This window comes from Cynocephalus volans, chromosome 9 (genome assembly GCF_027409185.1).
Source record: "Cynocephalus volans isolate mCynVol1 chromosome 9, mCynVol1.pri, whole genome shotgun sequence".
NCBI lineage: Eukaryota > Metazoa > Chordata > Mammalia > Dermoptera > Cynocephalidae > Cynocephalus > Cynocephalus volans.
The window spans coordinates 135,405,524-135,424,295 of NC_084468.1; the positions used below are offsets into that span (position 1 = coordinate 135,405,524).

General features: G+C 38.2%; 1 protein-coding gene across 5 annotated transcripts in view; it reads left to right on the forward strand.

The window, feature by feature from the left end:
• The first annotated feature begins 420 nt into the window (after positions 1–420).
• The window catches only part of TRIM2 (tripartite motif containing 2), a 57,283-nt gene continuing 38,931 nt past the window's right edge, over positions 421–18,772 (forward strand). For 4 of the 5 annotated variants that reach the window (XM_063107961.1, XM_063107962.1, XM_063107964.1 and 1 more), the window contains exons 1-2: positions 421–569; positions 4,636–4,873. In XM_063107961.1, the coding sequence (XP_062964031.1) occupies positions 436–569; positions 4,636–4,873 (372 nt within the window). In that variant the 5' untranslated portion in view covers positions 421–435. Of the gene's footprint in view, positions 570–4,635; positions 4,874–11,595; positions 11,611–18,772 lie in introns of all 5 variants that reach the window. The other variant, XM_063107963.1, reaches the window with a different exon arrangement.

Genomic DNA, 18,772 nt, shown 5'->3' on the forward strand with positions numbered 1-18,772 from the left:
TCAATTTTAATATGAATATACAAAGTAAATATGTATTTAAATATAGTCATGGCTGAGGCAAGAACACAAGTAGCTATATTAAGTATTTAACCCTTCAGTCACCACTGCTTTGAAACCCAGCAAGCACACCTCTTTGTACAATATGCCCTCTTCTAATTTGTTTTCTTTGCATGGTGAACATGTGATTATTTTATTGATTTACAAAGCAAACAACAGAAATCTCACTGCTCCTTCTATAGCAATGACAGTTGGCTATGGTCATTTTGAGGTCACTAACATTGACTTCTGCATATTTACAGCACAATGCCTGTAGTGAAAGAGCCAATGACTGACTTGCACTTACAGATATTATATATTTTTCCATTTTGGTTTTCTGTCTGACAGCAGCAGCGTGCAGGGTCAAAGACAGCCGGCCCCCCATGTCAGTGGTCTAGGATGGCCAGTGAAGGCACCAACATCCCAAGTCCTGTGGTGCGCCAGATTGACAAGCAGTTTCTGATTTGCAGTATATGCCTGGAACGGTACAAGAATCCCAAGGTTCTCCCCTGTCTGCACACTTTCTGCGAGAGGTAAGCCTCATTTGTGCTCAGGGAAGTGAGGTGCACAGACTGACCTCTTACAGTCTACCACAAGGTTCCTTCCTAAAATGCTACAGTTACCTATGGGAGGCAGTGAATCTCTTGTGCTTCTGACAGACATCTAGACACAGAATCATGAATTATCAATAATTTACTTTATTTCAAACAATTACAAGTGGGAGAAAAATCTGGTGACTACTGATTCATTTCCACAAGAGACAGAATATTAAATCAGTATTTTAAGATGAAAACTTTTAAAAAATATTCCTTTTGTTCTTTGTGAAACAATTTTTGCTAACAGCAATTCTCTACAGAGGGTATTTGGTGAGGGCCAATGAAAAAATCTATCATTTCTTCCAATATAATAAATCAGATAAAACACCTGCATATATGAGAGTTTAGTTCAAAGGACAGAGCTTCCATCCCAAAGATCCAGAAGATACCTCAGACACATACTGTCACTTTTGAACACTATGATATTTTAGTTGAAGAAACAAAATATATTATATATAATTATAAATTACCTGACTATGTAATGTGCTATTTACAAAAATACTTTCTTATTTATCCTTCTTGATTTTTGGAGGGGAGTGGTAGTCAATTATCAAAATACATTTTTACCCCATAATTTAATTTACCATATAAGCAATTAAGCATAAGAAGTTTGTTAGTCTTCAGTTTATCTGTGGCCTAATTTAAGTATTTCCCTAGTAAGATAATAGATATATATTTAAAAACAAATATGGTAATTATGTTTTATAGCATTATGTTAGTACGTTTCTTCTTATTATTTCATACACAATTAGCATGCTTTACTTTCTGTTATAGAACAGCTAATCAGTATTTCCAGTGGCTTCAAATCTACGCTGGTTACATTTACCATCTGATTTAACGTACGTTTGCTAACTGACCATTCTTTGAGTTGATTTACTTTGGAAGGTCTCAGTTGCAAAAGAATAACCATATCCTTGGTGATGGTAATGGTTGGAGGGAGAAGGTACATTTATTACTGGTAGTTGTGGTTTTTTGTTTGTTTTGGATTGTTGTGAGGGTGTGTTTGGGGGGGGTTGTTGGTTTTAGTAGTAATATATAGGGCATCAGTACTTTTTATTTATTTTATACTTTGGCTTAAATGTTTTGTAATTCATATTCCAAAATAATTTATTAAATGGAGTGTGATTTTTCCCCCCTCACTTAGTGGGTATAGCTGAAACATAAATATTAGCTACTTGTCCATGTGTCCCTGGACACATATGGCAAGATCATCACTTGATTTGCAGCAGTCGGCATAGCCAGGCACTCTCTGTATACAGCACTGAGAGCCGTTCATTCTGAGCTTGGCAGAGCTGCCCTATTCCCCCAGGTTTAGTGCCCCATCATCTGTGTTTGGGATCCTATTTCTTGACTCTGATCGGTGAGAAGCAACATTTCTGGGCTGCCCCTTCCCTTTCTCTTGGGTATAACTCAACCCACCCCTGCTCCCATACAATAGCAAGTGGCAGAGATTTTCAAGATCTACCGTGGAAAGTCCTATGGAATGCTATGTGTTAAAATTGTTCTAACATTGTGCACATTGAAATTATTTCCTTTTTAAGGTGCTGGCGCTTTTTGGGAACATTTTGCTTATGTAGAGACAAAACTTTACAGCTTGTGTTACTGTCAGGAGAGTGAACTATAGGACCTGGCCACTCAGTGGACATCTTCTAAGTCACTCTCTCACCCACATCTTCCAAAACACCAGCGAGGCTTGGGAGGAGAGCAAAACCAGACACAGTCACTGGCCTCAGGGAGCTTACAACCTTGTGGAGGAGCCAGTCATTAACCCTAATCTCTCAGATTAATGTGAAACTAAACAGTGACAAGTGCTACACAACAGAAGTACACAGGAAACCGTTTAATAGGGACTTTGCTATATCAGGGAATGCTTCCCTGCAGAACTGAAGATTAAGCAGAAACTCCAAGGATGAGTAAAAATTAACTAAGCAAAGGGGAGTGAGAGGAAGAAAGAATTTCAGGTATATGCAAAGGTGCAGTAGTGAGAGGGACCACGACACTTTGGAAGAGTTTAAATAAGTCAGTGGTGGCTGGTATGCAATAAAGAAGGGAAGAGACAGAAAATATATAGGTGCTAGATCATATAGTTGAGTAATCCATGTTAACTACATATGGATCCTTGTCTTCAATGTAAGAGCAGTGGAAACTATGGAAGGGTTTTAATCTCAAATGGGAGGGGAGGGAGATTTAAATGGTTAGTTTTGAGTCCTGAGAAGGTCATTCTGGTTGCATTATGAAGAAGGGTTAGAGGGTATAAAGGTGAACGACAGTAGACCAGGTATAAGGCTATTGCAGAAGTCTAAGAAAGGGTGGTGTGATGGGGATGAAGACAACTGGGGAGGTTGGAAAGATGTTTAGGAATTGACAGGCTTTGGTGTTGGGTTGGGTATGGGAAATGAAGGACAGTAGGGAATTACTGTTTTAAAGAATAACTTCTAGTTTCTGGTTTGCTGAGATGAATGGATGGAGGTGCCATTCATCAAGATAGGAAGAGGTAAGAAAAAATAAATATAATAACAACAAAACAAAAACAAACAAACAAAAAACAGGAAGAGGACACAGTTTGGAGGAAGATCATGAATTTAGTTTTGGATGTGTTGAGTTTTAGGACCTGTGAGATCTCTAAGAGGCGATGTCAAGAAGGCAGTTGGTATACAGTTATGGGCCTCAGAGGAGACATCTGTGGGAAGAAATGTAAATGTGGGAGCATTATGCTTATAGCCGTGCACGTGGATATAATATCCCAGGGAGAGGAGAGGTCTCTTCTAAGAGGTTTGGTTAACTCCAAACTGCATTGACTCAGAAAAGACAGAGCGGACAGAAGGAGAACCAGATTTCATAAAGACGAGAAAGATAAAATTTCCAAAAATGGGTGGGCAACGGTCAAGCTTGATGAATGCCTCTGAGAAGTCTAGAAGGATAGGATTGAAAAACATCAATTGGGTTTAGATGCCATTAGTGACCTTAGCAAAAGCTGTGTGATTTCTGGTGTTGATTCAGCACTAGCTACCTCTGTGACATGGAAAAGATCAGTTAACCTTCTTGATGTCAGTTTCTTCCTCTGCATAATAAGGGAAACGGGGCTAACTCAGTGGTTTTGAATTGTTTGATAAGCAACTGGGAAACATTGTATAGTTTAGTTACTTAGAGCGTAGATCATGGTCCAAACCCACCTGGGTTTGAATTCCTTTTCTGCCTTTGACCAGCTAAGTACCTTGGGCAAGTAATTGAGCCTCTCTCTGCCTGTGTTTCCTCATATGTCTGAAGAGTTCATAATAGTACCTACTTCATAGGCTCACTGGAAGAACTTTGAATGTAGTGAGCAGTATATATGTTAGTCATTACTAGTGACACGTTTCCTTAATGAAATGAATTAAGCTGACACCTGTTGAGGAGAGGCAAGAAGAAACAAACTCTGACACTGGTGTGTCTCATCCCTTCTTCAACCAAACATTTCCACTTTGATGTATTTCTAATCTCTGATTATGATTTTATATGTCAAAAGGAGTTTCAGTGCTAACAGAAACATTTGGCATGTTTCTTCCAATTGTAAAAGTCCACAAACTCATGAGACCAATGCTAGATATTGTAGACAAATGCTTGTCTACGAATCACATGGGGATCTGAGTCAGTAGGCTGGGATGGGCCCTAAGATTCTGCATTTCTGTGAAGCTCCCCAGTGAGGCTGATGCTACTGGTCCAGTACACGGGCCACAGTTTGAGTGCCAAGGATCTAGAAAAAGCTGCAGAAGTCAGTGAGACTTTTTTTTTCTTTGAACGTAATCATTTGACTGATCAGTTTGACAGGGTGAATGTGAGTACCGGTTACCTCTTGGTTTCTGTAATATTATTTTCCTAGAAAAGGAGACTACGAAGAGTTTCTGCAAAGCAGCCCATGTAGTCACTGAGTAAGAACCTGTAGGTACCTGTGAGAAGTGGGTGGTGGTTCTGTCCCCTGCGCTGCACTGTGCTCACTGCCCTCCCACCTCTGCTTCTGCAACAGGTGCCTGCAGAACTACATTCCTGCCCACAGTTTAACCCTCTCCTGCCCAGTGTGCCGCCAGACCTCCATCCTGCCCGAGAAAGGGGTGGCCGCGCTCCAGAACAACTTCTTCATCACAAACCTGATGGACGTGCTGCAGCGAACTCCAGGCAGCAACGCTGAGGAGTCTTCCATCCTGGAGACAGTCACTGCTGTGGCTGCAGGAAAGCCTCTCTCTTGCCCAAACCATGATGGGAATGTAAGTGAAGCCAATTGTAGACACTGCCTGGGAGCACGGCCTTGGGTTGGCATTGGCACACCAGAGATTATGCATTGAAACAGAACTCCACCTGGAAAATGAGTAATTAAAAAAGATTTTTACCAGCCATCAGACTATTTTGCCTGATCACTTTCTCTGAGCAACATTATTTAAATAAAATTCATCTTTATTGTGTCTGCTTAGCACATATGGTTGGTATCCACAGGAGAGCAAACCGGTAGCTATTTGCAAAGTATGTGGACATACTTTGACCCACATAAATATCTGTGTAATAAATTATAGATAAAGAGTTAATAATGGACAAGTTCTGCAAATTGGTAATGATTATTAAAGTGTTAATGAATTAGAGGTCTTTATTTTTTGTGTGAGAGAAATTTTTCTCATGCTCCATTAGACCCTACTTCTCGATAATGAATAGAATTTGAAGATTTGTCCCTGATAATATATTATATATAGATCATGAATTCCAGGATAGCCAGTTAGCACAGTTGGTTAGAGTGCAGCCTTGTAACACCAAGGTCAAGGGTTTGGATTCCTGGTACTGGCCAGCTGCCCAAAAAAAAAAAAAAAGAAAATACATTATGAATTCCAAACATATTTCCTGCTACTAGCAAGCACAACTGTTATAAACTCAAGAGGACCTGTGTGTGCCATCAAATAACTGATTCACAATAGCTGTGTGACCCTAAGAGGCAGCACTGGGTAATGGCTAAGAGCACTGGATTTGGAGTTAGACCGCCTGGTTCAGATTCTGCTCATAAACTTGTTTCTTGTGTCAACTTTGGCACGTTTATTAAACACTCTGTGTCTCACTTCCTCATCAGTAAAAAGAAATAATAGAAGCTAATAATAGTATTTACCATATAAAACTATTGGGAGAATTAAATATTTAAGTCATATAATGTGTATAGTAGGCTCTTGATAAATGCTGTTAAAATTCTTTCTAATTAATGACTTTATTCACTTTTTTCTTTATATATTTGCGACTTCAAAAGTATTTGAAACTGTTTATAATAAAAGGCCCATGTATAATAAAACGACTAAGGCAAGCAAGCAATTTTTATTAGCCATACTACTGTTTGTTTTCCTTATCTCACAGCCTTCTGTGTGCCTGCTCTGCTGCAGCCTCTCTCGCCAGCCTCCTAGAACTTGCCAAGTGGTTTCCCGCCTCAGGGCCTGGCTATTCTCTGTTCCTCCTGCCTGGGATGCTCTTTGCTCCCTCTTTATGTGGCTAGCTCATCCTCATCCCTGAAGTCTCAGTGCAAGTTTCTTCTACACAGAGCAGTCTTCTGTAATCACACTAAGGCAGGCCACCTCTCACACCCAGTTACCCTCCCCCACATCCCTTCCTTTATTTGCACATGGCACTCATCACAACCTGCCTACCGTCATCTGTGCATTTGTTTACTTATTGGCCTTCTGGCTTTCCCTCTAGAATGTGAACTCCAGCAGGGCAAGAACCTTGTCCATTGTTCCCCTAGCACTGAGTACAGTATCTTATACATGGAAATCAATCAGTACGTATTTGCCAGACACCGTACTTGGCTCCTTAAACACCACTCTGCAGAGTAGGTATTAGTTATCTTCATTTTATAGATGAAGACACTGAGACTTGAGCAGTTTAAGTCACAAAGCTAGTTTTCACATCATAAAAGCTAGACCTGGAGGAAATAGTATCCTGAGCTTTCTGGTAGCCAAAACAAGGGAGAGAGAGAGACACCATGGTTACATATCTGTAATTATTTAATTGAAACACCAGGCTATTAATAATTATGAAGTTTTCCATGAATTGTACTCCAAGGGAGAGATACCATGTAAATTTTGTAAAAATAACTTTAAAGGATGCCTTCAAAAGTAATCTGAACATTCTTCTCAGGACCATTTCTCATACTTGCTCTTAGTGAATGCTGAGGCTGTCTCTACCTGGAGCTTGTATTCTAAATACTAATTCTGGGAAGGCATTTCTATCAGGTACAAGAATCCCTAACGTACTGCAGGCGTGGGGCTCTCAGGAGACCTGACTTGATAGAGGAGTAAAGTTTTAGAAACATTAGGAGACCTACTGTAGTCCCTGGTCTAAATTTGGAATGTGAAGGGGCTATCATGTAGAATGAGAAATCATGACGATTGGAAAGATTACATAAAAAAGATTACATCAGAAATTTTATGTCAATTTGGCAATATATAATGAATGCTTTACACAACTTCTCAATTTTTAATCTAGTAATTCCATTAAAAGAAATATTTCTAAGGAAATAGCTAGAGACAAGGATAAAGATTTGATAGAAAGAAGAATGTTAATTATTACAATTTTTATATTATACTAAAAATTGAGAGCAATCTAAATGTGCAGTATCGGGGACATGGTTAAATTATGGTAAATCCATGTAACTGATTGTTGGGTAGCCAATAAAACTGATATTTTTGAAAACAAATGACATCTATGCCAATATATGTGAATATGTTTATATAGAGAGTTTTGTCTGTTTTTTAATTAGGTGAACCACAGTATATACAGTATAGAAAGGAGAAGGGTATTTTGTACAGAAGGGACAAAGTTGCAGAGAGAATAGAGAGAGCAAAGAGACTGTCCTTCTCTGTGTCAGCCCAGAGTTCCCAGGAGCCAGGAAATAGTGAGTGATGAGCTAAAGAGGTAAAAGGGTTCAGGTCTTAGAGGACACTGGATGCTATTTTGGGGAACTTGAGTCTGTTCTAAGTCATGGGGAGTTATTAGAGGATGTTAAGGGTTGGAATGCCCATGTAAGATTTGCATTTAACTCATGTTAAAGTAGCTGGAGATGTGAGGAAGGGTAGATTGAAAGGAGATGAAGCGTGAGGCACGGAACCACTTGGGAGCCTGCTAGAATAATCCACAGGGGCCCTGAATCAGACCAGATGAGTGAAACTGGGGAAGGGGACCATGTAAGAGTTAGTTGGCTGGGTAGACTGGGGACAGAAGCATGTGGGATGATTCCCAAGTGTCTAGCTTGTGTGCCTGAGGAAGCAGTGGTGCTACCAACTGAGATAGAGGTTGGCTCTTTAAAATTACTATGAACTTTTATAAAATAGTACTATCCATGTGAGAGAAACTTTGGAAAGAGAACAATATTGTCATGGCCTGAAGGATAAATAGAAAAGAATTCCTAAAGATGTATTTCCTAAGCATAAAGACCCTTGGATGCCATAGGCTGTTAAGCAGAAACACTGTGAGAGATACTAATTCCAGCAAAGTTAAAGACTACTTTAGGTTAAAACTTCCCCCTCTCTTTCTACCAAGCACATTTCATCAAATCTCTCCAAAGAGTTTGAACCTCCTTGAGGTGAATAAAGCTATTTAAATGTGTTTTGAGCACTTTCTTTATGCTGGTTCATTATGATTCTTTGGAATCATAATCATAAAATTCATAAACCAGCAAAAGAGTGGAAAGCAATGTGTGTCTTGAATCATTCTATTGTTTGATTATAGATTGTAGGAGTTCACTGTTGCTGCTTTGAAACAGGGTCTTCATTGCATATTCAAGCCAAATGCATGCAATATTCCAGATAAATTGCTGCAGTTAATTGCCACAGGCAAATCTTTAAAAATAATCCAAGTGTCTGAAGGTTAATAAAATCAGGGCAATTAACAATAAAAGCAGGATGCTGCCATCATAACTGCCTGGTGCTGATTAGCACATGTGGTTGAAAGCCTGTCATCTGCTTTAAGTACTGTGACACTATCTGTCTTCTAATTAAATTGCCATGGCGTTATTATCCAAATACAAAAGAAAAAGAGGAATAATGGTCACTGTCTAAGAGGGTCTTTGCACTTAAAGCAGACATTTGAGCTCATGCCTCACGGTCCCAGGAACACAAATGATCATTAAAATCTGTTATTGCTCACTTAGGCACCTTACAAGAGGTGCAAAGGAGAGGTCCTTGTTAAGTATGCCCTGCCCATTACCAAGTCCCCACTTCCCCTACCAGGATCAACTGTCAGCACCTTCACAGAAGCCTCAGGGTTGGCTACAAGGCTCTGGCCATCTTTCTTGCATTAGGAGCGCATATGATCCCACTAGTCTCCTCTTCTGACAAACGTAAACAGTGACTACCTGCCAACAACAATCAGCTCCTTCTGGCCTCTGGCCTGCCCACCCACCCCTGGGAGCACCGGCATCATCTCACTGGAGATAGATGAGAAGGATGAGCTCAGCTGAGGTGCGCACCTCACACAATTAGCCATCAGCTTGAGCCAAAGCTGTCTGAACCCAAGCACAAGCATTTGAGAATGATTTGCTGTTGATACTTCAAAATGATTTCAGGGCCTTTGCTTCTCAAGACACTCTTAGGATATTAAACGAGGGATAATGACCCAGGTCTATTGCTGTCTCATCAAAGCTGCAGTCCATTTTTTAAAACTGAAGATAAATTCACATAACATACAATTCAATATTTTAACCATTTAAAAGTGTGCAAATCAGTGGTTTTTAGTATATTTACAAAACTGAACAAATATCACCACTGTCTAATTCCAGAACATTTTCGTCACCTCAAGAAGAAACCCTATACGCATTGAACATCCAGTCCCCATTCGCTCTTCCCCCTTACCCCTGGCAACCACCGGTCTACGTTATGTCTCTGTGGATTTGCCTGTTATGAATATTTGCTATAAAGGAATCATACAGTATGTGGCTGGCCTTTTGAGTCTGACTTCTATCACTTAACATATGTTTCCAAGGTTCATCTGTATTGTAACATCAATCAGTACTTCTTTCCTTTTTATGACTAAATAATATTCCATTGTAAACAAATATACCACAATTTGTTTATCCATTCATCAGCTGATGGGCATTTGGGTTTTTTCCATTTTTTGGCTATTAGGAATAATGCTGCTTTGAACATTTGTGTACAAGTTTTTGTGTGGACAAATATCTTCAATTCTTTTGGGTTATATACATAGGACTGGAATTGCGAAGTCATATGGTAATTCTATATTTAACTTTTTAAGGAACCGCTGTTTTCACTGTGCTGTACCACTTTACATTTCCACCAGTAGAGTACAAGGTTTCTAATTTCTCCACATCCTTGTTGAGACTTGCTATTATCTGATTTTTTGATTCTAGCCACCCTAGTGGGTATGAAATGGTACTCACTGTGGTTTTGATTTGCATTTCCCTAATGACAAATGATGTTAAGCATATTTTCATGTGCTAATCGCCATTTTTATATCTTCTTTGGAAAAACATCTGTTGAAGTCCTTTATGCAGTCTTAATTGGTTTGTTTATCTTTTCATTGTTGAGTTGTAGGAGTTCTTTATACGTTCCAAGTAGTACATGCTTTCCTTCCACTTTCTTAGTATTGTCCTTTGATGCACAAAAGTTTTTAATTCGATGAAGTCCAGTTTGTCTATTTATCCTTTTCTTGCTTGTGCTTTTGGTGTTGTATTTAAGAATCCATTGTCAATTCCAAAGTCATGAAGACTTACCCCTATGTTTTCTTCTAGGCATTTTATAGTTTTAGGTCTTTGATCTATCTTGAGTTAATTTTTTGTATATGGTATGAGATTAGGGTTCAATTTTATTTTTTTACATGTGGATATCCAGTTGTCTCAGCATCATTTGTTGAAAAGACTATTTTTCTCCATTGAGTGATCTTGGCACCCCTATCAAGAATCAATTGACCAGAGATGTATGGGTTTACTTCTGCACTGTCAATACTATTCCATTGGTCTATATGGCTATCCTTATGCCAGTACCACATTGTTTTGATTACTGTGGCTTTGTAGTAAGTTTTGAAATTGGGATGGGTGAGTCGTCCAATTTTGTTCTTCTTCAAGATTGTTTCAGCTATTTCAGGATCCCATGCAATTCCATGTGAATTTTAGGTACAGTTTGTTCACTTCTGCAAAGAAGGAAGTTGAAATTTTGATAGGTATTTTATTGAATATGTAGTAGATTAATTTGTCATTTTAACAATAGAAGCACAGGATATCTTTTTATTTCCATTATTTAGGTATTCTTTAATTTATTTCAAAAATATTTGGTACCTTTGAGTGTTCAAGTCTTGCACCTCCTTGGATAAATTTATTCCTAAGTATTTTTTATTCTTTTTGATGTTATTTTATTTTATTTATTTATTTATTTATTTTTTAAATTTTATTTTGTCGATATACATTGTGGCTGATTATTGCTCCCCATCACCAAAACCTCCCTCCCTTCTCCCTCCCCCCACCCCCCCAACAATGTCCTTTCTGTTTGCTTGTCGTATCAACTTCAAATAATTGTGGTTGTTATATCTTCTCCCCTCCCCCCCGGTTTGTGTGTGTGTGTGTGTGTGTGTGTGTGTGTGTGTGTGTGAATTTATATATTAATTTTTAGCTCCCACCAATAAGTGAGAACATGTGGTATTTCTCTTTCTGTGCCTGACTTGTTTCACTTAATATAATTCTCTCAAGGTCCATCCATGTTGTTGCAAATGGCAGTATTTCATTCGTTTTTATAGCTGAGTAGTATTCCATTGTGTAGATGTACCACATTTTCCGTATCCATTCATCCGATGATGGGCATTTGGGCTGGTTCCAACTCTTGGCTATTGTAAAGAGTGCTGCGATAAACATTGGGAAACAGGTATACCTTCGACTTGATGATTTCCATTCCTCTGGGTATATTCCCAACAGTGGGATAGCTGGGTCGTATGGTAGATCTATGTGCAATTGTTTGAGGAACCTCCATACCATTTTCCATAGAGGCTGCACCATTTTTCAGTCCCACCAACAATGTATGAGAGTTCCTTTTTCTCCGCAGCCTCGCCAGCATTTATCGTTCAGAGTCTTTTGGATTTTAGCCATCCTAACTGGGGTTAGATGGTATCTCAATGTGGTTTTGATTTGCATTTCCCGGATGCTGAGTGATGTTGAGCATTTTTTCATATGTCTGTTGGCCATTTGTATATCTTCCTTAGAGAAATGCCTACTTAGCTCTTTTGCCCATTTTTTAATTGGGTTGCTTGTTTTCTTCTTGTACAGTTGTTTGAGTTCCTTATATATTCTGGATATTAATCCTTTGTCAGATATATATTTTGCAAATATTTTCTCCCACTCTGTTGGTTGTCTTTTAACTCTTTTAATTGTTTCTTTTGCTGTGCAGAAGCTTTTTAGTTTGATATAATCCCATTTGTTTATTTTTCCTTTGGTTGCCCGTGCTTTTGGGGTCGTATTCATGAAGTCTGTGCCCAGTCCTATTTCCTGAAGTGTTTCTCCTATGTTTTCTTTAAGAAGTTTTATTGTTTCAGGGTGTATATTTAAATCCTTAATCCATTTTGAGTTGATTTTAGTATACGGTGAGAGGTATGGATCTAGTTTCATTCTCCTGCATACGGATATCCAGTTGTCCCAGCACCATTTGCTGAAGAGGCAGTCCCTTCGCCACTGAATAGGCTTGGTGCCTTTGTCAAAGATCAGCTGACAGTAACTGTGGGTTGATTTCTGGATTCTCTATTCTATTCCATTGGTCAGTGTGTCTGTTTTTATGCCAGTACCATACTGTTTTGGTTATTATAGCTTTGTAGTATAGCTTAAAGTCAGGTAGTGTTATGCCTCCAGCTTTATTTTTTTTGCTCAGCATTGCTTTGGCTATGCGTGGTCTTTTATTGTTCCATATAAATGTCTGGATAGTTTTTTCCATTTCTGAGAAAAATGTCTTTGGAATTTTGAAGGGGATTGCATTGAATTTGTATATCACTTTGGGTAGTATGGACATTTTCACTATGTTGATTCCTCCAATCCAAGAGCATGGGATATCTTTCCATCTTCTTGTATCCTCTCTAATTTCTCTTAGCAGTGGTTTGTAGTTCTCATTATAGAGATTTTTCACCTCCTTGGTTAACTCAATTCCTAAGTATTTTATTTTTTTGGTGGCTATTGTAAATGGGCAGGCTTTCTTGATTTCTCTTTCTGCATGTTCACTATTGGAGAAAAGAAATGCTACTGATTTTTGTGTGTTGATTTTGTATCCTGCTACTGTGCTGAAATCATTTATCAATTCCAGCAGTTTTTTTGTAGAGGTTTTAGGCTGTTCGATATATAGGATCATGTCATCTGCAAACAGGGACAGTTTGACTTCATCTTTTCCAATCTGAATGCCCTTTATTTCCTTCTCTTCTCTGATTGCTCTGGCTAGTACTTCCAACACTATGTTGAATAGGAGTGGTGAGAGTGGGCATCCTTGTCTAGTTCCTGTTCTTAAAGGAAAAGCTTTCAGCTTTTCCCCATTCAGGATGATATTGGCTGTGGGTTTGGCATATATGGCTTTAATTATGTTGAGATACTTTCCCTCTATACCTAACTTATAGAGGGTCTTTGTCATGAATGAGTGCTGAACTTTATCAAATGCTTTTTCAGCATCTATAGAGATGATCATATGGTCCTTGTGTTTGAGTTTATTAATATGGTGTATCACATTTATTGATTTGCGTATGTTGAACCAACCTTGCATCCCTGGGATGAATCCCACTTGATCGTGATGAATAATTTTACGTATGTGTTGCTGTATTCTGTTTGCTAGTAATTTAGTGAGGATTTTTGCATCTATATTCATCAAGGATATTGGCCTGTAGTTTTCTTTTTTGGTTATATCTTTACCTGGTTTTGGTATCAGGATGATGTTTGCTTCATAGAATGAGTTTGGGAGATTTGCGTCCGTTTCAATCTTTTGGAATAGTTTGTAAAGAATCGGTGTCAATTCCTCTTTGAATGTTTGGTAAAATTCTGCTGTGAATCCATCTGGTCCTGGGCTTTTCTTTGTTGGGAGCCTTCTGATAACAGCTTCAATCTCCTTTATTGTTATTGGTCTGTTCAAATTTTCTACGTCTTCACGGTTCAGTTTTGGGAGCTTGTGTGTGTCCAGAAATTTATCCATTTCCTCCAGATTTTCAAATTTGTTGGCATATAGTTGTTTATAGTAGTCTCGAATGATTCCTTGTATTTCAGATGAATCAGTTGTAATATCGCCTTTTTCATTTCTAATTTTTGTTATTTGAGTCTTCTCTCTTCTTTTTTTTGTTAGCTGTGCTAATGGTTTGTCAATTTTATTTATCTTTTCAAAAAACCAACTTTTTGATTCGTTGATATTTTGAATTGTTTTTTGGTTTTCAATTTCATTCAGTTCTGCTCTGATCTTAATGATTTCTTTCCGTCTGCTAACTTTAGGTTTGGATTGTTCTTGTTTTTCTAGTTCTTTAAGGTGAAGTGTTAGTTTGTTCACTTGCCATCTTTCTATTCTTCTGAAGTGAGCGTTTAATGCAATAAATTTTCCCCTCAATACTGCTTTTGCAGTATCCCACAGGTTTTGGTATGATGTATCATTGTTTTCATTAGTTTCAATAAATTTTTTGATTTCCTGCTTGATTTCTCCTTGGCCCCATATGTCATTAAGTAGAATGCTGTTTAATTTCCATGTGTTTGTATAGTTTCCAGAGGTTCGTTTGTTATTAATTTCTAGTTTTAATCCATTGTGGTCTGAGAAGATACATGGGATAATTGCAATTTTTTTGAATTTATTGAGACTTGATTTGTGACCTAATATGTGATCTATCCTGGAGAATGATCCATGTGCTGATGAGAAAAATGAATATTCTGAGGTTGTTGGGTGGAATGTTCTGTAGATATCTGCCAATTCCAATTGGTCTAGAGTCTTGTTTAGATCTTGTGTTTCTCTACTGATTCTTTGCCTAGATGATCTGTCTAATATTGACAGTGGGGTGTTCAGGTCCCCTGCTATTATGGTATTAGAGTCTATTTCCTTCTTTAGGTCTAATAGAGTTTGTTTTATAAATCTGGCTGCTCCAACATTGGGTGCATACATATTTATGATTGTTATGTCTTCTTGATGGATCAGTCCTTTTATCATTAAGTAGTGTCCCTCATTGTCTCTTTTTATGGTTTTTAGTTTAAAGTCTATTTTGTCAGATATAAGAATAGCTACTCCAGCTCGTTTTTCTTTTCTGTTTGCATGGTAAATCTTTTTCCATCCTTTCACTCTTAGTCTGTGTGAATCTTTATGGGTGAGGTGGGTCTCTTGTAGGCAGCATATAGTTGGGTCCTGCTTTTCAATCCAGTCAGCCAGTCTGTGTCTTTTAATTGGGGAATTTAAGCCTTTTACATTAAGAGTTGTTATTGAAAGGTGTTGATTTATTCCTAGCATTTTATTGGTTGTTTGGTTGTCTTAGGTGTCTTTTGTTCCTTGCTTTCTGATTTACTGTTTGTTTTCTGTGTTTGTTGGTTCCTTAGGTTGTAGATAGTGTTTTTGTTAGCTTGTTTTCTCTTCATGAATGCCATTTTTATTATACTAGCGGGTTTAGATTTTTCTTGGGTTTTTATGGCAGTGGTAGTTATTTTTCAGGAACCAAACCCAGTACTCCCTTGAGGATTTCTTGTAAGGGTGGTCTTGTGGTAGTGAACTCCCGCAGTTTTTGTTTGTCTGAGAAATATACTATTTGCCCCTCATTTCGGAAGGATAGTCTTGCAGGGTAGAGTATTCTTGGCTGGCAATCTTTGTCTTTTAGTATTTTGAAAATATCATCCCATTCCTTTCTAGCTTTTAGGGTTTGTGATGAAAAGTCTGATGTTAACCTGATTGGGGCTCCCTTATAGGTGATTTGACGCTTCTCTCTTGCAGCTTTTAAGATTCTCTCTTTATCTCTGAGTTTTGCCAATTTGACTATGACATGTCTTGGAGAAGGTCTTTTTGGGTTAAATACATTTGGAGATCGTTGAGCTTCCTGGATCTGAAGATCAGTGATTTTTCCTATACCTGGGAAGTTTTCTGCCACTATTTTGTTGAATATGTTTTCAATGGAATCTCCATTTTCCTCCCCTTCTGGAATACCCATGACTCGGATATTTGATCGCTTATGGTTGTCTGATATCTCTCTCAGATTTTCTTCAATGTCCTTGATTATTTTTTCTTTCTTTTTGTCTGCTTGTGTTATTTCAAACAGCCCATCTTCAAGTTCAGAGGTTCTCTCTTCAACTTCGACAAGCCTGCTGGTTAAACTCTCCGTTGTGTTTTTTATTTCGTTGAATAACTTCTTCAGTTCAGCAAGTTCTGCTACATTTTTTTTCAGGACATTGATTTCCTTGTACATTTCCTCTTTCAGATCCTGTATACTTTTCCTCATTTCATCATGATGTCTAGCTGAGTTTTCTTGTATCTCATTCAGTTTCCTTAGAATTATCACTCGAAATTCCTTGTCAGTTATTTCAAGGGCTTCTTGTTCTATAGGATCTAGAGTTTGAGATTTATTAACTTTTGGTGGTGTACTTTCTTGATTTTTTGTATTTCTGGTATCTTTTTTTTGGTGTTTATTCATTGTGGCCGGGGGTTTCACAGTCCACCGGTTTGAGACTAATGACTAACTAGGATGTTGCTGTGGTTGCCAATTTCGTATGGTTCCCTCCGTGACGGCTCAGTTGGCCTCTAGTGCCTTGTGTGTGTGGTTGCCTCGGGTCTTGGACTTCTCCGGGGAGCCACCTTACTGGTCAGCTTGGACTCTGCTGGGCTGGTGGATCATGTACCACAGGGTGTGTGATCTCTGTTGAGCTTTCACTTCCTGTGCAGGACTTCTCCCTGTTCCGTGTGCTCTGGCCCAGGCTGTTAGATCGTGCAGTGGCGACCCCACCGGGTGTGTGGTTTTTGTCGAGTCTCCGCCTCCCTGGCCGCACGTCTCCCCACTCTGTGCGCACTTTGCTGGGCTGGGGCGTGTCTTCTGCACCCCTCGTCTATCAGCTGGGCCTTCAAGACCCTGCTCGGCACCGCCTCGCCCAGGAAGTCTACCAGGTTTCTGCTGGGCACAGACGACCGGTCTCTCTGGGTGCCTTTGTAGCACTATGTAGATCTTTCTTGGGTCTTGTTCACCTTTGTATTTTTTGATGTTATTTTAAATGGAGTTGTTTTCTTAATTTCGTTTTTGGATTGTTTATTGCTTGGCATAGAACTACAGCTGGTTTTTGCTTGTTGATATTGTATCCTTCAGCTTTGCTGAATTCACTTATTGGCTCTAATAGTTTTGTGTGTGTGTGTGTGTGTGTGTGTGTGTGTGTGTGTGTGTGTGAGTGTGTGTATGTGCGTGTGCGCACGTGCACGCATGCGCATTCAAGCATGTGTGTTATTTAGGATTTTCTGTATATGATCATGTCATCTCTAAATAGAGAAATTCTTAATTCTTCTTTCCAATTTGGGTGCATATTAATTTCTTTTTCTCACTTAAATGCCCTTGCTATAATTAATAGAAGTGGTGAGAGTGCACATCTTAGTCTTGTTCCTGATCTTAGGGAGGCACCATTAAGTATGATGTTAGCTGTAGGTTTTTTGTAGATGTCCTTTAACAAGTTGAGGAAGTTCATTCCCATTTCTAGTTTGATGAGTGTTTTTGTCATGAAAGGGTGTTGGATTTTGTCAAATGCTTTTTCTTCATTCATTGAGATGATAATGTGGTTTCCTCCATGTGGTATACTACACATAGTGATTTTCACATGTGAACCACTCTTGCATTCCTGGGATATATCCCACTTGGTCATGGCAAATAATCCTTTTTATATGCATCTGGATGCAGTTTGCTAGTATTTTGTTAAGGATTTTTGCATCTATGTAAGAGATATTGGTCTGTAATTTTCTTTTCTTGTGATGTCAGTGGATTTGGTGTCAGGGAAACACTGGCCTAATAGAATGAGTTAGGAAGTGCTCGCTCCTCTTCAATTTTTTAGAGAGTTTGAGAAGAATTAGTGTTAATTATTTTTTGAATGTTTGGTTGAATTCACCAGTGAAGCTATCTGGTCTTGAGCTTCTCTTTGTTAGAAGTTTTTTGATTATTGATTTCATCTCTACTTGTTATAGGTCTATTTAGATTTTCTATTTCTTCTTTGAATCAGTTTTGGTAGATTTTGTGTTTCTAGGAATTTGTCCATTTCATCGAGGTTATTCAATTTGTTGGCATACAACTATTATAGTATTCTGTTATAATCCTTTTTATTTCTATGATGTCAGTAGTAATTTCCCCACTTTTCTTCTAGATTTTAGTAATTTGAGTCTTCTTTTTTCTTGGTCTGCCCAGCTGAAAGCTCGAGTCTATGTAATGTCCTTTTTGTCAGTTATATAATGTCCTTTTTTCTGCTATATCACCTTTGTCTTAAACTCTGTTTTGTTTGATATTAGAATAGCCACTGCAGCTCTCTCTGTTGGTTACAGTGTGCATAGAATATCATTTTTTTTTTTTTTCTCCTTAGCTGGCAGTATGGGTATCCAAACCTTTGACCTTGGTGTTATAAGACTACACTCTAACCAGCTGAGCTAACCAGCCAGATGGTTATATAACCAGCCAGCTGGAATCTTTTTCCTTCCTTTCACTTTCAACCTTTTTGTGTCTTTGAATCTTAAGTGAGTGGCTTATAGAGAGCATATAGTTGGATTTTTTTTTTTTTATTCAATTTGCCAGTCTCAGACTTTTGATTAGAAAGTTTAATAAATTTAAATTATTTAGTTTGCTAATTAAGGAATTACTAATTAGGAATTACTAATAAGGAAGGATTTACTTCTGCCATTTGCTGTTTGTTTTCTATATGTCTTATATATATTTTTTGTTCCTCAGTTTTTCCACTGCTGCCTTCTTTTACATTTAATAGATATTTTCTAGTGTACCATTTTGATTCTCTTCTCATTCTTTTACTATACATATTTTTAGTTACTTTCTTAGTGTTTGACCTAATTACAATTGATATTTTTAATTATAACTATATAGTCGTTCAAATTAATAACAACTTATTTTCAATAGTATACGAAATCCTTGCTTCTCATAGCTCTGTCTTCTTCCTTTGCATTACTATTGTTATATATTGTGTGCTCATC